This window comes from Aethalodelphis obliquidens, unplaced genomic scaffold, assembly GCF_003676395.1.
Source record: "Aethalodelphis obliquidens isolate GAN/ISIS:26980383/991018 unplaced genomic scaffold, ASM367639v1 scaffold16, whole genome shotgun sequence".
NCBI lineage: Eukaryota > Metazoa > Chordata > Mammalia > Artiodactyla > Delphinidae > Aethalodelphis > Aethalodelphis obliquidens.
Window position 1 is genome coordinate 29,000,908 of NW_020837960.1, and position 20,616 is coordinate 29,021,523.

The 20,616-nt window shown below is 44.0% G+C and overlaps 1 protein-coding gene across 2 annotated transcripts in view; it reads left to right on the forward strand.

The window, feature by feature from the left end:
- The window catches only part of FLT3 (fms related receptor tyrosine kinase 3), a 76,268-nt gene that overhangs the window by 44,767 nt on the left and 10,885 nt on the right, over positions 1 to 20,616 (forward strand). For both annotated transcript variants that reach the window (XM_027116609.1, XM_027116610.1), the window contains exons 10-19: positions 6,902 to 7,005; positions 7,684 to 7,792; positions 8,100 to 8,278; positions 9,276 to 9,382; positions 9,469 to 9,601; positions 9,691 to 9,795; positions 13,330 to 13,440; positions 14,420 to 14,573; positions 16,375 to 16,457; positions 18,149 to 18,276. In XM_027116609.1, the coding sequence (XP_026972410.1) occupies positions 6,902 to 7,005; positions 7,684 to 7,792; positions 8,100 to 8,278; positions 9,276 to 9,382; positions 9,469 to 9,601; positions 9,691 to 9,795; positions 13,330 to 13,440; positions 14,420 to 14,573; positions 16,375 to 16,457; positions 18,149 to 18,276 (1,213 nt within the window). The remainder of the gene's footprint in view (positions 1 to 6,901; positions 7,006 to 7,683; positions 7,793 to 8,099; positions 8,279 to 9,275; positions 9,383 to 9,468; positions 9,602 to 9,690; positions 9,796 to 13,329; positions 13,441 to 14,419; positions 14,574 to 16,374; positions 16,458 to 18,148; positions 18,277 to 20,616) is intronic.

Sequence of the window (20,616 nt, forward strand, 5' to 3'; positions counted from 1 at the left end):
AGTGAGTTCATAACCTCCATTGGGATAGGTGCTGTCATTTCTCTGTCTTTGTACAACGCCTCGTGCAGTCAACAGCTGTTGAGTAAATGAATGAATTCATCATCACCCCTAGAAAGCAACTCAAAGTGCATAGCCTGGGCCAAAGATAAGTCAGTGGCATACTCTTTGCACTGCAGGGACCATGACACTCACCACAACACCTAGCACATGGCACTCACCACAACACCTATCACTCAGTGTTTATTGTATTTAAAAAGTTCCTGAAGAACTACAGTATTAATTGGTGATAACGATGCACTGGGTGTGATGGGCCACTTGCCAAGGTGAGATGGAGTCTCCTTCATCATGAAAAAGATGCTCAAAATGTTGAATAAAAGATGAACTGCAGGGGTGGGGGATGAATTGGGAGATTAGGATTGACATATATACAATACTATGTATAAAATAGATAACTACTGAGAACCTACTGAGAACCTCTGTGTGTATAGCACAGAGAACTCTACTCAATGCTCTGTGGTGACCTAAATGGGAAGGAAATCCAAAAAAGAGGAGATATATGTATATGTACAGCTGATTCACTTTGCTGTACAGCAGAAACTAACACAACATTGTAAAGCAACTATACTCCAATAAAAATAAATTAAAGAAAAAAAAGGATGAACTACAAAAATATTGAACACAAGTGCTCTAAATGTCATCTGCTCTCCACGTGAGGCTCTGTGTTGTGATAGGGGATGCAGACTAAATTCGAACCTGAGTTCTTTTCCATTTTTTTATTATAAAAAGTTCCAAATTTACTAATAAACTAAAAGAATAGTACAGTGAGCATCCTTTACCCATCACTTAGGTTCAACAATTTAGTCAAACTGAATTTTGTTTATGAAGTACAGTATTTTCATCCTGGGGCAAGAGAGGACTTTATAAGCAAAGTGACACCAGTTTTTATTTGTAACCGAAAGGTCTGTGTAATAACAGTACTACTGAAAAAGCTTTGGTGTGGTCACAGCATGTGTGCCAGAAATCTTACAGCTTCCCCACCTTCACAGCTTCGTTTCTCCAATTTACTTCCTCAAATATGACACCAAACTTTATTAGGGCTTCCCTTTATGTGTTTACATTTTATGAAATCCTGACAGCCTGGTCTTGGGAAAAGGTTCTAGAATATTTCATCTTTTCGTTTGCCTAATTTTCTATCTCTGTAGACTTACTTATAAACAAATCTGCCTTAGCTTTTCCTAGTTTCACAGTTAAACACACACACACACACACAATACGACTTATTAGGATGTTATAATTATTTAAATAAGTTCTTCTGAAAGAGTCTCCTGAGGCATGCCCAATCCCTGTATTTTCTTTTTTCCCTGAAATATTTAATTTCCCAACTCTACCAAGTCGAAGTTCTGCCCACAACAGGCATTAACTGAGCACTTATTGGTACCAGTGGTGTGGTGGAGTCCGGGTTCTGGGTGGTGAGACATATTTCTTCTTAGGACAAAGAGAAAAACAAACTCTCAAGTCGATAAATGATATGTGATTACAGGAGTGTATCGAGCTTCTTTAGGAGGACTTTTTTAGTTCCCTGAAGGAGATGAACCCTGAATGTATACAGAAAGGAAGGAAAGACGTTTGGGGACCGTAAATAGCGGTTAATAGAGGTAAATAGCGGAACCTCCAACCAAACCCTGCCCCCTCAATTGTAAGATACTAACCACATCATGAAGCCTCACTGAGACCAAAAGAAACTTCTTTGAGCCCTACCATGTGCCGATGTGCAGAGTCCTTTATGCGGATCATCTCCTTTGATCCTCATCATCTCATTTTATTAAATATGGAAACAGGCTATGCTACTTGCCCCATACCTAGGGCAAAGTCATACCTTTCATTCACTTTTATTTTCTGAAATTGCCTTTAAAAAAAAAAAAAAAAAGAAATAGGGCTTCCCTGGTGGCGCAGTGGTTGAGAGTCCGCCTGCCAATGCAGGGGACACGGGTTCGTGCCCCGGTCCGGGAAGATCCCACATGCCGCGGAGCGGCTGGGCCCGTGAGCCATGGCCGCTGAGCCTGCGCGTCCGGAAAAAAAAAAAAAAAAAAAGAAATAACACCCATAATTCCACCACCAGGAATTATGTTTCAGACTTTGTAACCACCATGATAGAAACATAAGTATAGGATTTTGTACAAACAGGAAATTAATTGTGCCATTTGTCACCTGATTTTTCACTTTAAAAATATCATCTCTTGCTGTGTTAATAAGTACATTATTATTATTTATATTATCATTTTAATGGCTTACCTTATTTACATTACCACTTTTATGGTGACACAGTATTCCTTTTTTTAGAAAATTTTATTTTGACTAACTCCTGTTGATGGGCATTTACTTTAGTTTTTTTTTTTTTCTCTTTGCATCTTTATTTTAATGTGATTTTCTCACTTAATGTATACCCCAGAGTAAAGGTTCTAAATGTCTTTTTTTTTTTTTTTTTTTTATAAATGTATTTATTTATTTATTTTTGGCTGTGTTGGGTCATGGGCTTTCTCTAGTTGCTGCGAGCAGGGGCTACTCTTTGTTGCAGTGCACGGGCTTCTCATTGTGGCACGGGCTTCAGTAGTTGTGGCTCGCAGGCTCCAGAGCGCAGGCTCAGGAGTTGTGGCACACGGGCTTAGTTGCTCCGCGGCATGTGAGATCCTCCCAGACCAGGGCTTGAACCCATGTCCCCTGCACTGGCAGGCGGATTCTCAGCCACTGCGCCACCAGGGAAGCCCCTAAATGTCTTTTTTATTCAAAATGATTCCCGGACTTCATAAGCCTCATAGTAATGACAATCTAACACATTTATCGTGTTTACTAGGCACTGTCATAAGCAGTTTATACAAAACCGTTTTAATAAAAACTCAACAAAAACTTCTCCTCTAACAACCATAAAAGGTAGACACTATCTTCGTTTTACGGATGAGGAAACAAGCACAGAGAGACTCAGTGACTTGCCCACGGTCACACCACCGGGCAGTGGCAGAGTTGCCTGCAAAGCCTGTGTTTTTAACCATCACTCTGGTACTGCCTTTTGACACCAGCTCATTTCAAAAGTGTGAGATTCTCATACCTAGTGTGTAAGAAAACAGAAAAGCAGGCATGTGCTTTGGTTATTTGAAAAGAGAAGTGTGCTGCCTTATGAGATGTGCTGGGCTTCGCTCTTGGGATTTTAATGATTATGTAATACTTCCCCAGGCTTGTGGGCTCCCCTGAAATAAAATACAAATGAGCATGGTATTAAGTAGATTGATATAAAGTCATCAGCACCTCTCCTGCCCCCTGCCCGGCTTTCTTTGTTTAACTCTGGACAGAAATGTGTGCAGACTGGGTTCAACTTCAGCCAGGCTGTACCCCCTCCATGTCCTGCAGTCTGAGGGGGCAGGATCTGCTGATGGGGGTCTCCCAGTGCCGGGTAAAGTCACTCGCTCCTGCCAGCCCCTCACTCTCCAGTTTCAGAAGCTCCCAGCTTCCCCAGTCTGTGCTTTATTATTCCCTGTTTTCTGGTTTGACTTTTATCATCCCTTGCTCTTTGAATAAAGCATTTTTTATAGTGAAGTTACTCCCTGAGCTGCTGGAAAGACCTGCCCCTTTTCAACTCCCCAGCTCTGGGCACTAAATGGAATAGAAAAATCACCTGCATTTTGCTTGTAACAGAGGAGAAATCCCTTCTCGTAGTTGTAATGAGAATACATCTTCTTAGTCACCAAAGATATTTCAGCTGTGAACTCCAGTTTCCTGATCTCCCATCTCATGGCCGCTGGGCATTTTCAGAAAAACCCCAGGGAAAAAGGAAGTTTGCAACTCCCTGGTACTAATCGGTTAGTCCCCTTGGAATTTCCAGGGGAGGGTCGGCGATGCAGTTGTTGCTTTTGCTGGGGTTAACTGCCATAAACAGGAAGACAGGCGGTTGAGAAGGATCTCGATATTCCATTTTGTGTTCAGGCTATTTTTGTGACCGATTTCCTACCTGGAAGAATGAGAACGTTTCAGATGCTCTCTCGTCTATCCCATGGCCAGTCATGCTCCATTCAGACAGCACAAAAGACTTAGGAGGGAAAACGTTTACAAAACAGATTGGTCTGCGTGATAATCAATAGTTGTATAGGTAATTTCTTTTTTTTAATGTTAATTTTTATTGGATTATAGTTGCTCTATAATGTTGTGTTAGTTTCTGCTCTACAGCAAAGTGAATCAGCTATATGTATACATATATCTCCTCTTTTTTTGGATTTCCTTCCCATTTAGGTCACCACAGAGCATTGAGTAGAGTTCCCTGTTCTCATTAGCTGGTAATTTCTTTATCAAATTGATCGGTGCTTTTGGCATGGTCCCTGGCTAGCACACTGGCTTCTTTTTTATCTCTTCTCTTCTTCCTTTTCAGGGTCTTTGGCTATTGTCTGGTGAGAATTACATTTTCCCTTTTAGAAGCTCACATCTGTCTCTTCTTGGACCACTTAAACCCTGCCTTCATAAAGTCTGGAAATCACATGTACCTATACTTACTTTTCTCCCTAAAGTTATAATTTGTCTTTCCCGCGATCTTTCTGTCATTTCCAGTTCACCAGCCGGTTCCTTCTGGCTGTCCAGAAGTAGGTCAGGATAAGAATCTTCCTTTTCTGGGCTTCCCTGGTGGTGCAGTGGTTGAGCGTCTGCCTGTCGATGCAGGGGACACGGGTTCGTGTCCCGGTCCGGGAAGATCCCACATGCCGCGGAGCGGCTGGGCCCGTGAGCCATGGCTGCTGAGCCTGCGCTGAGCCTGCGCGTCCGGAGCCTGTGCTCCGCAACGGGAGAGGCCACAACAGTGAGAGGCCCGCGTACCACAAAAAAAAAAAAAAAAAAAGAAAAGAAAAAGAAACTCCGCATTCTGCTTTTTCAGCCTTCTTGTTAACAAGGCAAACAAAAAGCTTGTTCAGTGCTCACTTGATAGGAAATGAAATCTCCCATCACTATACACGGTCAGAATTACCTTTAAGCTTCCGAGTTAAGGATGCAGAACATTGGTGTCACATAAACCTGGGCTCAACATCTTCTCTATTGATTGCTAGGTGTGCGGTTTGACTCTTAGGAATCAGCTGGGACTCTGTTCTCTCCTTCCTCTTCACGTCCAATCCAGCACCTGCTGTTTCTTTTTGCCCTGGTGCCTCTTGGGTTGGCTGTTTCCTCTCCCTCCCCATTTTCCCTGCCTTGGACAACACTCATCTTTTCACAGTCTGAACTCTCAAATCTGAACTTTTACTTCTCCTCTCCTAAGATTTCCCACATTATACTGTAACTGCTCATTACTTGTCTGCCTTCGCCACCAAACTGTGAATTCTGTGAGAACAGAAACCTAGTTTTGTTAACTCTCTGTTGTATTCCCGATTCCTCCCACAAATAACCTCTACCATTGACAGGAGAAAGGATGAGTGAGTTCATGAATGAATGAATGACTTCCTAGGTTACCTCAACAGCTACCTCCAGACTTCCCCCCAATAAACTTTCCTGCTGCCATCACTCTAAACTAAAATACTGTTCATAACATTCCTCTCCTGCTCAGGAATCCACAGCATCTCCTCCCTGCTTTCTCCATCAGGTCGAAAGAATTAGGCTTGTTTTCCAAGGTCCCAGATCAGTTGGTGCCACCCTGCCCATTTAGCCCTCTGTTCCGCTCCATCCCACCCTGCACCTCTGCTCTAGCCAAGAAGCCTCCCCGTTTCTCTCCTTGTGGCCTTATGAGTTCCTGTCCCATGGCTTAAATCATTGCCGTTGCCCCCTGCTTGGATGTCTTTTCTTTACTCTCTCATAAAAACCAAGTCACCTCTAAAGACCTAGCTCAATTCCTGCTTCTATGAAGCCCTCTGAACTTTTCTCACGACACTGGCCTCTGCCTTCTTTGATCTTCTACGGGCCTTCAGTTTTATGCTTTCACTCTTCCACATAGGCAGGTTTTGTCCACCCACCTGGATTATGATATCTCTGAGGACCGGAGCCGTATTCATAGGTCTTTTGCATCCTACATAGTTCCTCCTGTTCACATTTCCTGTGTATGCATACTTTTTCTTTCCTTTTTTACTTCAAGTAGGCTATATAGAGGTGGCCTAATTCAGTATCTTCTGAGCAAGGCTTAGATTTTCTTATTCTAAGGGAAAGTTTTCTTCTATTTCTTCAATGCACGAAGGCACATTCACCAGCTCCTTGCTTCCCCACCTCTCCTATAATATCCACCAACCCATATACCTGCTAGGATTGGTGGGTGATCCCCAATACCATATACCTGGTAGGCTTGGGGGATGAGCACTCCAAGCAGATACTAGAGCCTGCTGAGGCCACTCAAAGACGTCTGTACTCAGTGGATTTGAGCCGTCATCACTGTCAATCACTGTGTAAGTCAAGGGTTGGTCATAGGTCCTGCCTTGGACTAATGTCAGAGAGCTATCCTTTCAGGAAGCTGGGGGGGTCCATGGGCTCCGCCACCTACCAAGGTTCTTCCATATTTCCAGGAAGTCAGACTAGTCTGGAATGTATGTAACAGTAGGGGCTGGAACCTTCTTGTCTCTCTTAGCAGCTCCAGCCTAGATCAGTGCTTCTCAACCTTTAATGTGCATGTGAATTCCACGGAGATCATCTTAAAATGCAGACTCTGAGCCAGTAGGTTTGGGGTGGGGCCTGAGATTTTGTATTTCTGGCAAGCTCCTAGATAATACCAAGGCTGATGCTGCCTGTTTGTGGACCACACTTTGAGTAGCAAGAGCATCTGGGAACCTCCCTGTCCACTGAACTTGAGAGAGCGAGTGTCTTCAGGAAGACTTACTCCCATGCACACCATTATTCATTTCAACATCTCCTCAAAGAATCTGGCTAAGTCTGTCTTTACTTCTTTTTCCAACAGCATATCTAAGTTTTGCAACCATAAACACCAGCCAGGACAATATATCTTCCATGCAGAAAACGATGACGCCCAGTTCACAAAAATGTTCACGCTGAATATAAGAAGTAAGTGAAGCTGTCGAGAAATTTTATTTTACGCTTGTAACTCCTTAATAATGTATTAACTCGGACCAGAAAGAGATAAGCCATGGCTTAGGGAAGGAATGCTACAAAAGTGTTTTGACATGCTGAAGTGTTTTGAAATTGTACTTTCATATCTACTGGCTTGTTGATATGCAGATCTCTTTCTGGGCTCATCCTTTGAAGCTAAGATGCTGATTCCATATCCTCTCTGAAGGTGCTTTACTGTGTGACTTTATTGATTTTAGTACTTTGAAAGGTCCTGTTAAGGAAAGACCAAAAGCCATACTACCTGCCATTTAGTTTTTTTAATAATCATGGTTTCTCTGGTCCATAAAAAGATGAGAGTCCATTTTGCTGGACTTTTTACAGGTGCTTCTCCTGAAGCTAAGACTCATTTAGATGGAGGTCTACACCTGAGCTCTCTCCAGGAGGGGTCTAGCAGGGGAAAAGGGGGTGCTCCCCAGAGAAGTTTAGGGCTGCCTGCACAAAAGGTGACACAAGGGGAAAGAGGACCCCCTCTTTGAGTCACCCTGCATGAGACACGCTCCCAGGAGCACAAACTGCGTAGAGTATGTGAGCAGCCTATATGAAGCTGACTTTGAAACCCTTTCTGGAAAGCACTGTACTTCATGAGCTTGATTTCCCTGTTGTTTTCTGCAGGGAAACCTCAAGTGCTCGCCGAGGCGTCGGCAAGTCAGGCTTCTTGCTCCTCTGACGGGTACCCGTTACCGTCTTGGACCTGGAAGAAGTGTTCAGACAAGTCTCCCAAGTAATGAAGACACTGGCCCCTCTTGTGTTAGAAGAACATCAAACTCTCTCTGACGTGTTGACTGTGTCTCATGAATTCAGTTTAAGAAGAAACGATGAAGCATTTAAAATGCTTACCTTCTGAGTCGACCGTAATTCTAAATGGTCATAGATTGTTTCTGATAACCTTTAATAGATGTCTCTTCAAAAATAAAAAAGATTAAAAAATAAATAAATAGATGTCTCTTGTAGACCCCACTAGAGAAACCCTCACTTCCAATCCGACGATAGCCCCACCCGTCTAAATTCTGTCTGCTGTTTCTTTTCAGCTGCACAGAAGAGATCACGGAAGGAATTTGGAATAAAAAGGCCAACAGAAAAGTATTTGGACAGTGGATATCAAGCAGCACCCTGAACATGAGCGAGGCCGTCAAAGGGTTCCTGGTGAAGTGCTGTGCATACAATTCCCTCGGCACGTCTTGTGAAACGATCCTTCTAAACTCACCAGGTAGACAGCCGTTGCTATTGTAACACACCACCTTCAGGAATTCGCTACTAGAAGTTAGTCCCTGTAGTTCGCTTTTATTTGGGAAGTTTTACAAGAGTGTATAGGTTCAGTGTGTGAGACGAGAAGGCTTTTTGAGTCAGGCAAGAATCCCCACTGAACATACATGTTTTGCAGTTCAAGGGCAGAGTGACTTCTCCTGACATCATTGTGACTCATGAATTCAAGTGATGTGGGTAGAGCAATAAGCTCCTAGCACAATGGACATCTACCAAGAAATCCAGCTCTAGGGAAACAGAGTTAGTAGTTTGGAGCCTCTACCACTTTCCATTTTGGTTAATCTCCTTATTTGCCTTTAGCTTCCCGTTTTATCATTTTGGGTTTGATATTTAGATCCCTCCTAAATTAAGCAATTCTGAAACCTGACCACCTACACTAATGGTTCAAAATCACCAGCGTCCCCAAACTAACTTCCCCACATTCGTATGACAGCTTCATAGTGGGAACACAAATTTCTTTTTTTTTTTTTAATTGAGGTAGAGTTGATTTACAATGTTGTGTTAGTTTCTGACGTACAGCTAAGTGATGCAGTTTTATATAAACATATATACATTCTTTTTCAGATTCTTTTCCATTAAAGTTTATTACAAAATATTGAATATAGTTCCCTGGGCTATACAGTAGGACTGTGTTGTTTATCTAGTTTATATATAGTAGACGAACATCTTTTTTATATGACTTTCACATCCTGTGGGTTTAAATAGATGTAATTCTTAAACCCCTTAGTAAATGATGTTTTAAAATGGGTTCAGAATCATTTAAAATTTTCTGGGAAGGAATCGTTCTTTATATGAACATGGCCTGATTTTCTGTGGTGATAGCGTATTAGTAGAGGGCTTGTAGGCTCCTCAGACAGGATGTGAGACACTGTAACGAGCATTCTGCCACAGTATCCACCAGGAATTCTCATCCACTGCTCCTTGATGCTCTTCCCTTGCAGGCCCCTTCCCTTTCATCCAGGACAACATCTCATTCTATGCAACAGTTGGCCTCTGTCTTCCCTTCATTGCCGTTTTAACCATGCTAATTTGTCACAAGTACAAAAAGGTAAACGCAAAGGTAAAACGTCATCATTGTGTCCCATTTCTGAAGAACTCTCTATGGCTAATCGACTCATTATTTCATCTCTGAAGCAATTTCGGTACGAAAGCCAGCTACAGATGGTGCAGGTGACCGGCTCTCTGGATAATGAGTACTTCTACATTGATTTCAGAGAATACGAATATGATCTCAAATGGGAGTTTCCAAGAGAAAATTTAGAATTTGGTAAGAATCAGGTGTTCCAAATGCTTCTGTCAAGTTTCCTTCTTGTTGGAAAATCTTCAACATGCACTCACTCACCATGTGTCTTGCAGGGAAGGTCCTGGGATCGGGTGCTTTTGGGAAAGTGATGAATGCAACCGCCTATGGAATCAGTAAGACAGGGGTCTCAATCCAGGTCGCAGTCAAAATGCTGAAAGGTATGGTTACATCGATCAATAGCCACAGAGACGCACAAAGAGGGGAGGTGACGCCTCCCACCTCCTCTTTTCCATCATTGCTATGGTTACTGCTTGCCATCCTTCAAAGCTAAAAAGGGAGCGAGTTGGGGTGGGTGTCAACTAAGTCACGAATATAAAATACAAGTCGTGAACACAAAACGCCACCTCTTCGTCCTCTTCTCTCTTTGTTTAGGTTTTTTCAGCCTCAATATTTGGGGATACCATTGCTACAAGCAGCTGTGTGTCTTACATTTCGACACAGACTCTGGGTAGAAGAGGGAATTGGCGCCTTCTGTATCACTTCCCACTCATTTCTCATCCGCTGCCTCCTGGCTCTCCCTAACCTCCTCCCATTAGTATCACTCACTTAGCAAGAGCGCCCCCAGCTGGCTTTGGCTAAGCGATCAGTGACCATCACCTCCACCATCACCACGAACCAAGCCTAATGGGCATTACTTGAATTTTTAGCAGATATTGGCACGATTGACCGTTCCCTCCATCTTTATTGTGTTTTCTTCCTTTGGTTTCCACGTCACCATATTCTTCTGGTTTCCTCCTACCCCTCTGACTGCTTCACAGTCCTTTGCTGGCCCCTCATCTTCTCACGCAGCTTCTCACCCAACGGAGTTCCTGAAGACTTGCTCCTGGCCCCCTTCCCTTTTCACTCCGCATGCTCATGGGCTGTCTCAGCTTACCCGTGACCTCCTCCCATGTACCAGTGGTTCTCACGATTGCACCTCCCTTCTGAGCTTCAGGTTATGTCCAAGTGCTTGGACGTCTCCAGAGTCCCTTGAATTCAGCTTATCCAAAGTGGACTCCTCCAACCCTGGCTCTCTGTCAGCCCTCCCTCTCTCACTGATTGGTTGCGAGTACCAATGACCGGCCATGAGCCACCCAGGCAGGCCAGCCAGAAACCTAGGACTGACTCATCCTTGGAACCATCCTCATTCTAATTCCCTGTAGGCTATTCCTGTCAGGCTTCCTGACAGGTGCCTCTTGAGTTATCCTCTTTTCTCTTAACCTCTGTTACTACCACCCAGACCAAGTCTATCCCTTCCGAATGGATGCACTAGCCTTCCAAGCAACTACTCTATATGGACTCTTACCTCCTTTAGGATTCTGAAGCCCAAGTGATGGTTATGAAATGCAAAGCAGAGCACATAATTTTCCTGCTTAACCTTTCCAGTTGCTTTTAATTTCTCTTGAACGGTCCACACAGCCCAGCACGACATGGCAGCAGCTCGCCTCTCCCTTCTCACCCCAGCGCTACAGCACAGCCGGCTCTCAGTTCCTCTGGAGTACCGTGCTCCCTCCCACCACAGGGCCTTTGCACAGGTCGTCCTTCCACTTCCGCTTCCCCTTTCACGTCTTTATCTCCTGCTCCTCCTGTAGGTCTCAACTCAGATACCACTTGCTCAGGGAAGCCTTCTCTCACGCCACGGATGAGCTCAAGTTCCTTGCTAGATCCTATATCCCAGCTCTCTGTGGGCTTTTTTACCCCCGTAAAGTTGATCACAACTACAATTACATATTTGTTTAATTATTTAACTAATGTCTTAGCTGCCTCCGTAGTCTGTCAGCCTCATGAGGGTGGGTCTGTATGTTTTGCTATGCTGTCCTCTTTCTTGATCTTGGCCCATCCTGTTTTCAGGATGGCGTGTTCTTCTTCATCCTTCCCGCTGTGAATTCACCTGGTTAACTCCTAGTTTCCCTCAGGTCTCAGCGTAGACATTTGGTGTCCCCTTCCCCACCCTCCCTAAGGCTGGGTTAGGTGTCCCTCTTCTGTGGGACAACACCCCTACTTTCATTTGCCATGTGGCATTTATTTTTTATTTTTATTTATTGAAGTATAGTTGATTTACAATGTCATATTAGTTTCTGCTGTACAGCAAAGTGATTCAATTATACATACGTATACATTCTTTTTTATATTTTTTTCCGTTACGATTTATCACAAGATACTGATTATAGTTCCCTGTGCTATAGAGTAGGACCTTGTTGTGTTTCCATTCTATATCTGATAGTTTGCATCTGCTAATCCCAAACTCCCAGTCCATCCCTCCCCGACCCCCCTCCCTCTTGGCTGCTATAAATCTGTTCTTTATGTCTGTGAGTCTGTTTCTGTTTCATAGATAGGTTCATTTGTGCCGTGTGGCATTTATGACACTCTATTGTAATTGTTCATTTACCTGTTCCCCCTTTCAAGGAGGCTCTAAGCTCCAGGAAGACAGGGGCTGTGTCTTTCTATCATTTCTTCCCCCAAGGCCTGGCACATTGCCTCATACACAGTAGGCATTCAATAAATTCTTGTTGAATGAATGAAAGTCAGGTAGTGGTATATGAAAGTGCTTTGAAAGGGTTAAGCACACTGTAAAAATATATGCTTTTGGTCACGAGAAACAAGACATGGACGACTGAAAGCCACGAATCCCTATAAAACATGAGGCAGTGGGAAACCTGAGGTACAGTGGGTCCCAGTGCACACAGTGAAGGATGTCACTCCCAAGCCAAGAAGCTGGAAATTAGGATGCCCCTGAGAGCTCACACAGGTCAAAACAGATGACATCAAAGCTCTGGGAAAGCCACATAAAGGCTACGTGTCTTCCAGGACAAAATAATGACACCTGGAAATAGCTAATCAAATGTCCATTGAATGCAAAGAAAAGTTACTCTATCTGTAAGAAAGAATATGTTAACAGACTGGGCTGCGGGGGGCGGGGCGTGTGCCTGGAGAGGGAGGCCCAGAGACCTTGCCCTTGCCTCTAGGGCTCCAGCACCCTCCCGGGCAGGGGTGTCCTGACCACCTGGGCACATTGGCCTCAATGACAGGAGACCTTTCAGTTCACCAGTAAGTACCTCCATGCTACACTTCTAAGCAAGGTAATGGATACAATTTGCCAAGCTCTATAGATTTACTCCAGGGAGAGCAAGTGGATACGTTCTAGCCTACCCAGCAGTTCTGTTCCTCATGGGCAATTAGGGACTCTCTTGAGAACTTGGTCAGTGGGAATTGGTCTTCTTTGACCTTCTCACCATTGGATCCACTGACAAATTTAAGATTCTAGACCTGAGGGTCACAGGCTGGAACCAACCACCCTTGCTGACATTCCCATCTTGTCACTCTATGACTTCAACAAATAAAGGTGTCAAAAAAAAAAAAAAAGTATGTTTCTCCCTTCAGCATAGTTATTAACTTCAACTGTGGAGGAAAATCATGTATTATTATTATTTTGTTTTATTTTAGTTTTTAAGGGTCAATTATAAAGATTTTTATTTTGTAGGTAGAGGAAAGTCCAGTAGAAAGGCACATTATTTGGTTCAACGTTCATGCAACAATCTTTGAAATTCTGCCTTAAAACATAGGGTATTATTATTCAAAATGTGTGTATTATTGTACGTATTTTAAAACTTGTGTGCAAATCTACTCTGAACTGAGGAAAATTTAAATTTATTGAATAACCTAAAATACCTAATTTCCTTCATTTTACATTTGTGATGCCCTGCCATGGACAGAAAAAGCAGACAGCTCGGAAAGAGAGGCTCTCATGTCTGAACTCAAAATGATGACCCACCTGGGCAGCCACGAGAATATTGTGAATCTGCTGGGGGCGTGCACCCTGTCAGGTAACCAGTTCCCACTAAGAACACCTAATCGAAAACGTTTCAGCCTGAAGACAAAAAGGGCGTTTGTTCTCGTGTTTCTCTCGTTCTCTCAGTCACAGGGTGGGCCCCCAAACCCAAGTGGGATTGGACACACCTCACTCTAGAGTCAGATGGGTCAGTGTAGACAACGCCTGTCTTCATCGGGATGAGCCACATATTCTAAAAGGGACTTCCCTGGTGGTTCAGCGGTTAGGATTCTGGGCTTTCACTGCCTTGGCCCAGGTTCAATCCCTGGTCGGGGAACTAAGATCCTGCAAGCCACGTGGCACAGCCAAAAAAAACCCACAATAGTAATAACAACGCTGCAAGTACATTTTGTGGTGTCTCTCTACCTGCTCAGAGGGCGCTTCTCCCTGGCTGTGGAGCTGGCCCCGATGCAGTGCTGAGCTGCACAGCTTGGCCATGGCCCTAACTGAGCTGCTTCAAGTAAGGCGTAGCCAAGGAGGGGTTTCAAACTCTATTCTCCCAGAATCCAACAGAGCACGTGCTCTGATCCCCTCGCTTCTGCCTAGAAGTACCTGAACCCTGTGCCCAAGGGTCATTCCTTCTGGGACAGCCAGCCGGTTACTGGGACAGAGAAATAAAGAGAAAATGGATTTAAGAGGTGGCTAGGGATGTATTTCTCCCTCCTCGGGTAAACCGCCAATCAGCTTATATTTACCAAGTGCTCACAACGCAGTCAACCTATTATTCCCAGTTGCAAACTGGAGAATTTAGGTGGCCAGTGGTTCTTGGTGAGGCCACATGGGCCTCCAAGGAGTTTGAGCAAAAGTCTGAAATTGAATTTAAAGTCCAAGACGAGATAGGTTCAGAGAGAGCTGTACTCTCCCCAAGTCAGGGGAGAAGGGAGTTCTCACAGAGTATGGTTTCTGCCACACAGATGTCTGAAAAAAATTATTTGGTGTCTGTATACCTAGGATTAAAACTGTCACTATTTCAGGACCAATTTACTTGATTTTTGAATATTGTTGCTATGGCGACCTTCTCAACTATCTAAGAAGTAAAAGAGAAAAATTTCATAGGACGTGGACGGAGATTTTCAAGGAACATAATTTCAGTTTTTATCCCACTTTCCAATCACCCCCTAATTCCAGGTAAGAGACTGGGTCACAGTTTTATAATAATACATTACAGAACAGACAAAGTATGGTGGTTAAACACACCCCACTGGCCAGTTTCTAAAGGCCATCCTCCAGCATTTTGTGTGGTCTGTGGGTTCTAAGACCTAGAAAGGTCTCTTATCTTTCGTTATAGTTTCCCTGTTGATTTGAACAATGAGGCTTTCCCTTTCCTACAGTACAGGTACTGTAGCTGAACCAATTCTGTCCACCGGCGCCTAATCACCTCCTAGACATATATTCAGTTTTAGGAAAGGTGCATTATTCACTATGTCAGGCCTCCTGGCTGACACATGGGTATCGGTAGAAAGAATGAACCCCTTTCCCAAAGCCCTTGATATATTCCTAGAAAGTAGTGCAGGTCCTGGGAGTATTGCACAAAAGAGCTCTAAACTCATAAATCGGATTTTTAAAAATTAGGATGGATTGGTTGACATAATGATGGGGACAAAATAAAGTAGCGGTGACATTTGTCTCTATGCTCTGCCTTGTATGTTCTGCCATCTGTGGGATCCTGAGTGAGTCTCAGTCCCAAGAGGGCTGTAGGTTTGGCGGGATGCTCGTCCTTATCCTTGGAAATTTCCTGCTAATTACCTGAACGTCATAGCTCAATGACATCCTTCTCTGAATGAATTCACAGGCACTCTGATAGAATGATTCCTCAAGCCACAGTGCGTCCCTAGTTCCCTCCTACGTGAAACCTCTCCCTTTTTCTAAATGCAGATTTGTCAGAGACTGTTAGCTTCACTGGGGGACTTTTGGAGGATCCGTTTGAGATTCCTTGTTTTCTTAGCATGTAAGTTTCAGCTCACATCTCTGGCCTTCTAAAGGCTGAGACAGAGACCAGCATCTTAACACCAGGGACCCCATGGAAACCCCATGCATGTCTTTGTGCAGCTGCCCTTAATCATTTCACACCAAACTTCCCTTTTACACTCGTTTCTCAGTTCATATTCCCAAACTGAGAGGATTCTATAATGTCATCCGAATTCTAGAACAGAGAATCCGTGTGTGGCCAGGACTCCATGGTTAGTGACAACATGCTGGTCACTCAGTGCCTTTGATTCCTTCCAGTCACTGGGTATGAAACACACTGAAGCAATTACTTTTGGAATATTTGTGGTCTGAAAGCATTAAGCTATTTTCTAAAGATGTGGACATTGTAATTGGGGTAAACTGTTATGCTGGAATAAATTGAATCATTGTCTGTATATCATGTATACAAAATTCCTCAGTGAAGAGTTCTATATTATACACAGTAAAAGAGACTTTCCTTATTACTGTTTATTAATTTCACAGGAAAAGGGGATGAGCTTTACAAAGGCCAACGTGGAAAAAAAAAAAGGATGCTGAAACACTAAAAGGTCTCCATAGAAGATCTATAATACATGGACTTTTATAGGGAAAGTCACACTCTTTATTAGCTTCGTGATTTCAGCAAATCATATTTATCTCACCCAGCCTAGTTTTTCTTTTATAAAATGTGACTTTGACACCCAGCTTGGAGGGTTGTGGGAAGGATTGAGTGAGGTCCTCTTTGAACCATAAGATTCCATACAGATAACAGGGGTCACTCTTATCCTTGTTCGACAGACAGGCTCAATTACACAGATGTGTTTAATGTCCACACACACTAAAAGGACTGGTTGATGCCATGCTTTTAATTTAAAAGCCCATTTATAATTGGAATTCATTTATTTGATGAATTGTATTTTTTCTAATAAAATATGTACTCAGAAGAAGAACATAAATAATGAAATAACTTTTTTTTTAATAGTATGCCTGGTTCAAGAGAAGTCCAAATACACCCGGACTCAGATCCTGTCTCGGGGTTCAATGGGAATTCATTTCAATCTGAAGGTAATATTTTATTCTAAATAGTAGCACTTCCAAATAGAAATGGATACAAGAGTTCTGTGTTAGCTATTTTTAAAAAGTGTGTAAATGCAAAAGCATGTTTATCTTTGCTCATGTCATCTATAGGCTTTATTAATGCATATTTGCTTTATAGCATTTTTAAAAAATAAATTTATTTATGGCTGCATTGGGTCTTCATTGCTACGAGTGGACTTTCTCTAGTTGTGGAGAGCAGGGGCTACTCTTCGTTGCGGTGCGGGGGCTTCTCACTGTGGTGGCTTCTCTTGTTGCGGAGCACGGGCTCTAGGCACGTGGGCTTCACTAGTTGTGGCTCGTGGGCTCTAGAGCACAGGCTCAGTAGTTGTGGCGCACGGGCTTAGTTGCTCTGCGGCATGTGGGATCTTCCCAGACCAGTGATCGAACGGTGTCCCCTGCATTGGCAGGTGGATTCTTAACCACTGCACCACCGGGGAAGTCCCAATGCATATTTACTTTAAAGGTAGTGAAAAGCCACCAGTTTAGTGTGTGAATTTTATGTCAATGTTTCTACTAAGAAACACTGAGGGCTATTTTATTTGATCAGGTTATTCTTTTTAAAAGTCGTAAATTGGGACTTTCCTGGCAGTTCAGTGGTTAAGACTCTGCGCTTCCACTGCAGGGGGCATGGGTTCGATTCCTGATTGGGGAACTAAGATCCCACAAGCCACACAGTGTGGCAAAAAAAAGGAAAGGATTAACTAGAAGAACATTAAGGACTTCCCTGGTGGCGCAGGGTTAAGAATCCACCTGCCAATGCAGGGGACACTGTTCGATCCCTGGTCTGGGAAGATCCCACATGCCGCGGAGCAACTAAGCCCGTGCACCACAACTACTGAGCCTGCGCTCTAGAGCCCGCGAGCCACAACTGCTGAGCCTGCGTGCCACAACTACTGAAGCCCACGCGCCTAGAGTCCGTGCTCCGCAACAAGAGAAGCCACCGCAATGAGAAGCCCGCGCACCGCAACGAAGAGTAGCCCCCGCTCGCCGCAACTAGAGGAAGCCCGCGTGCAGCAATGAAGACCCAATGCAGCCATAAATAAATAAATAAATTTATTATTAAAAAAAAAAAAAACTTTAGTGGTGTCACACACACAATGAGGAGTTTCATTCCCCTTAAAAAAAAAAAAAACAACATTAAGTGCACAAACAGTTCATAAAATGTAGTAGATAATTGGTAATTCTTTTCCCAGTGTGACAAAACTACCTAGTGCAAAAGAAACCCCTGACTTATCCCCAGAGAGCTGGAGAATTCACTCCTCTAACCAAAGAGAATCTTTAGGTGACCCTTCCTGGGCTGCACAGTTCTCTGCATAAATAGCTTAGCCCTGGTGCCGCCAGGAAGATGATGTAATAGTTCCATTTGTACATGAGGTGCTCACAGAGATTTATAAGACAACTTCTTTTCTTTTTTTTAATTGAAGTGTAGCCGACGTACAATATTATATAAGTTACAGGTGTACTATATGGTGATTCACAATTTTAAAGGTTCTACTCCATTTACAGTCATTCCCTGTGTTGTGCAATATATCCTTGTAGCTTATTTTATACATAATAGTTTGTACCTCGAAATCCCCTCCCCCTATCTTGCCCCTCCCCCTTCCATAAGGCAACTTCTTTGCATTTTGGCAAAAATGAGGACCGGTTGTATTTTACAGATGAAATTGAATACGAAAACCAAAAAAGGCTGGAGGAAGAAGAGGACTTGAATGTACTTACCTTTGAAGATCTTCTTTGCTTTGCATATCAAGTGGCCAAAGGAATGGAATTTCTGGAATTTAAGTCGGTAAGCTCCTTTTAAAAACGAAACTCGCAATACCAACAAGAAGATAATTTTGAAGAAGAGATGTGGGGTTTTCTTTTTTTCTTGTTTATTTTAACTTGCAGCTCCTAAGGTCTGTCTTTCCCTCCTGTTCACAGTTGGAATCACCTAGGATGTTACATGGGCTCTTGGCTAATTATAGTATAAGGGTCAGGGATCCCTTATTAAATGACGGTTATCACAGCCCTCCCAGACGGTCCAACGTCCCTGAAGCTTCCAGATAGGAAGTCCTCAGGAATCCCTCCTCAAAACCAGGTGTAGCCCTGTCGGACAGTCACTTCAGGTTGTTTAGACTGTGTCCTACATTTGACCCAGGGGGTGAGCGGAGGCTCAGATCCCGGGTGCTCTTCAGGCCAAGCCAGCCGCCCAAAGCACCAGTGTCTCTTTTGAGAGTTTGCTGTGGGCTGGCAGCAGCCTTGTGGGTCTGCTAATCCCAGGTCCATTGGGGCTGTGATGTGAAGACCTCAGGGACCCCTCACACTGTGGACTCTACCCCAGTTTTGCACTCTTTCTATAATATTCTTTCAGTTCTGCTCTTCTCTGACATTTCAGGCGTCTGCTGCCTGTGAACCGATTTCAGCCATTCGTCTGGCTACTTTCTGTCCTCGATTTCTTCCCTTCCACTACTTCTCTTTATTTCCCCAACTTTTTCCTCTCCTTTTCCCTTTGGTCTCCTAGTCTCTTCCTCTCTCTCCTCCACTGCCCTCTCTTGGCCTCCTCTCTTCTCTTTCTCCCTGAATTTGGACAGAATAATTTCAGATGTATTTTTTTTTCTTTAAAAATGTACAGTCTCCAATATAATGTATTACATCAATTATATCCCAGTTTTAAGAAAAAGATTAATGTGAAATAAATCAATAGCTTTGAAGAACAAGAAAAAAACTCTATTCACGAGAGCAACCAAACTATGAAACAGGTTAAGATAAACAAGAAACACGTAAGATATATTTCTTTCATGAAGAAACCTGTGAAACTTGATTAAAGGGGAAAAAGGAAGACCTGAATAAATGAGTTCTGTTTTGTTCATATGGGAGAGATTCACCGTTTAAAAGAAAACTCAGTTCTCACCAGATTAATCTGTATATTTCTCACAACCCCAGTTAGAATCCCAAGGTTTTTTTTACTCATGGATATTGAAAGTACATGTTGCTGTCTTTTTTTTCTCTCTCCCTTTCTTCCTTCCTTCCTTCCTCCCTCTCTTCTTTCTTCCTTTCTTTCTATCTTTTCTTTCTTCCTTTCTTTCTTTCTTTCCTCCTTCCTTCCTTCCTTCCTTTCTTTCTCTTTCTTTTTTCTTTCTCTTTCTTTCTCTCTATCTTTTCTTTCTTCCTTTCTTTCTTTCTCTCTTTCCTCCTTCCTTCCTTCCTTCCTTTCTTTCTTTCTCTTTCTTTCTTTCTTTCTTTCCCTCCCTCCCTCCCTCCCTCCCTCCCTTCCTCCCTCCCTCCCTCCCTTCCTCCCTCCCTTCCTCCCTCCCTTCCTCCCTCCCTCCCTTCGTTTCTTCCTTTTTACTGACAGATCCTGGCCTCAGGTTTATTTGTTCCAATAGCACAGGACACCAGCCCCACGCAGACAGCAGCCCAGGGGTCACACCAGTCCTTCTGTTCCCACATTGGCAGATAAAGGCCTCTACTCTGGAGCCTTTGTGAGGGCCTAGGTATCTTTGGGAGCCTGAGCCGGAGCCGGAGCCGGAGCTGGAGCCGCAGCTGCAGCTGCAGCCTTGGCCTTGGTTTGAGCCTTGGCCTGGGACTTTGGCCGGCAGAACCCGAGACCCTTGGTGTCGCGGGAACGTTTCTTGAGCTTGGGGTGCGCAATGTAGGCCAGCTGACTGAGCTTGCGGCTGCTCCCTCTGGGACCTTGGGTTTGGCCTCCTTGGGCTTTCCGAGAGCCTTGATATCCTCATCAGTGCACGCGTGGGCCTGGCGTTGTTGGCCTGCATCTTCTACAGGCCCTTCTTTTTTTTTTTTTTTTTTTGGGTACGCGGGTCTCTCACTGCTGTGGCCTCTCCCGTTGCGGAGCACAGGCTCCGGACGCGCAGGCTCAGCGGCCATGGCTCACGGGCCCAGCTGCTCCGCGGCATGTGGGGTCTTCCTGGACCAGGGCACGAACCCGTGTCCCCTGCATCGGCAGGCGGACTCTCAACCACTGCGCCACCAGGGAAGCCCCTACAGGCCCTTCTTGTTGTGCCTCTTGGCAAAGGGCATGTTCCTCGGGAACTCGGGGTCCGCCCCCTTAGGAGATAGTTGTGATCGGGGTTTCTTGATGCCGTTTCCGGGCCATTTTGGGGACTGGCTGTTTATGCTATGGTTC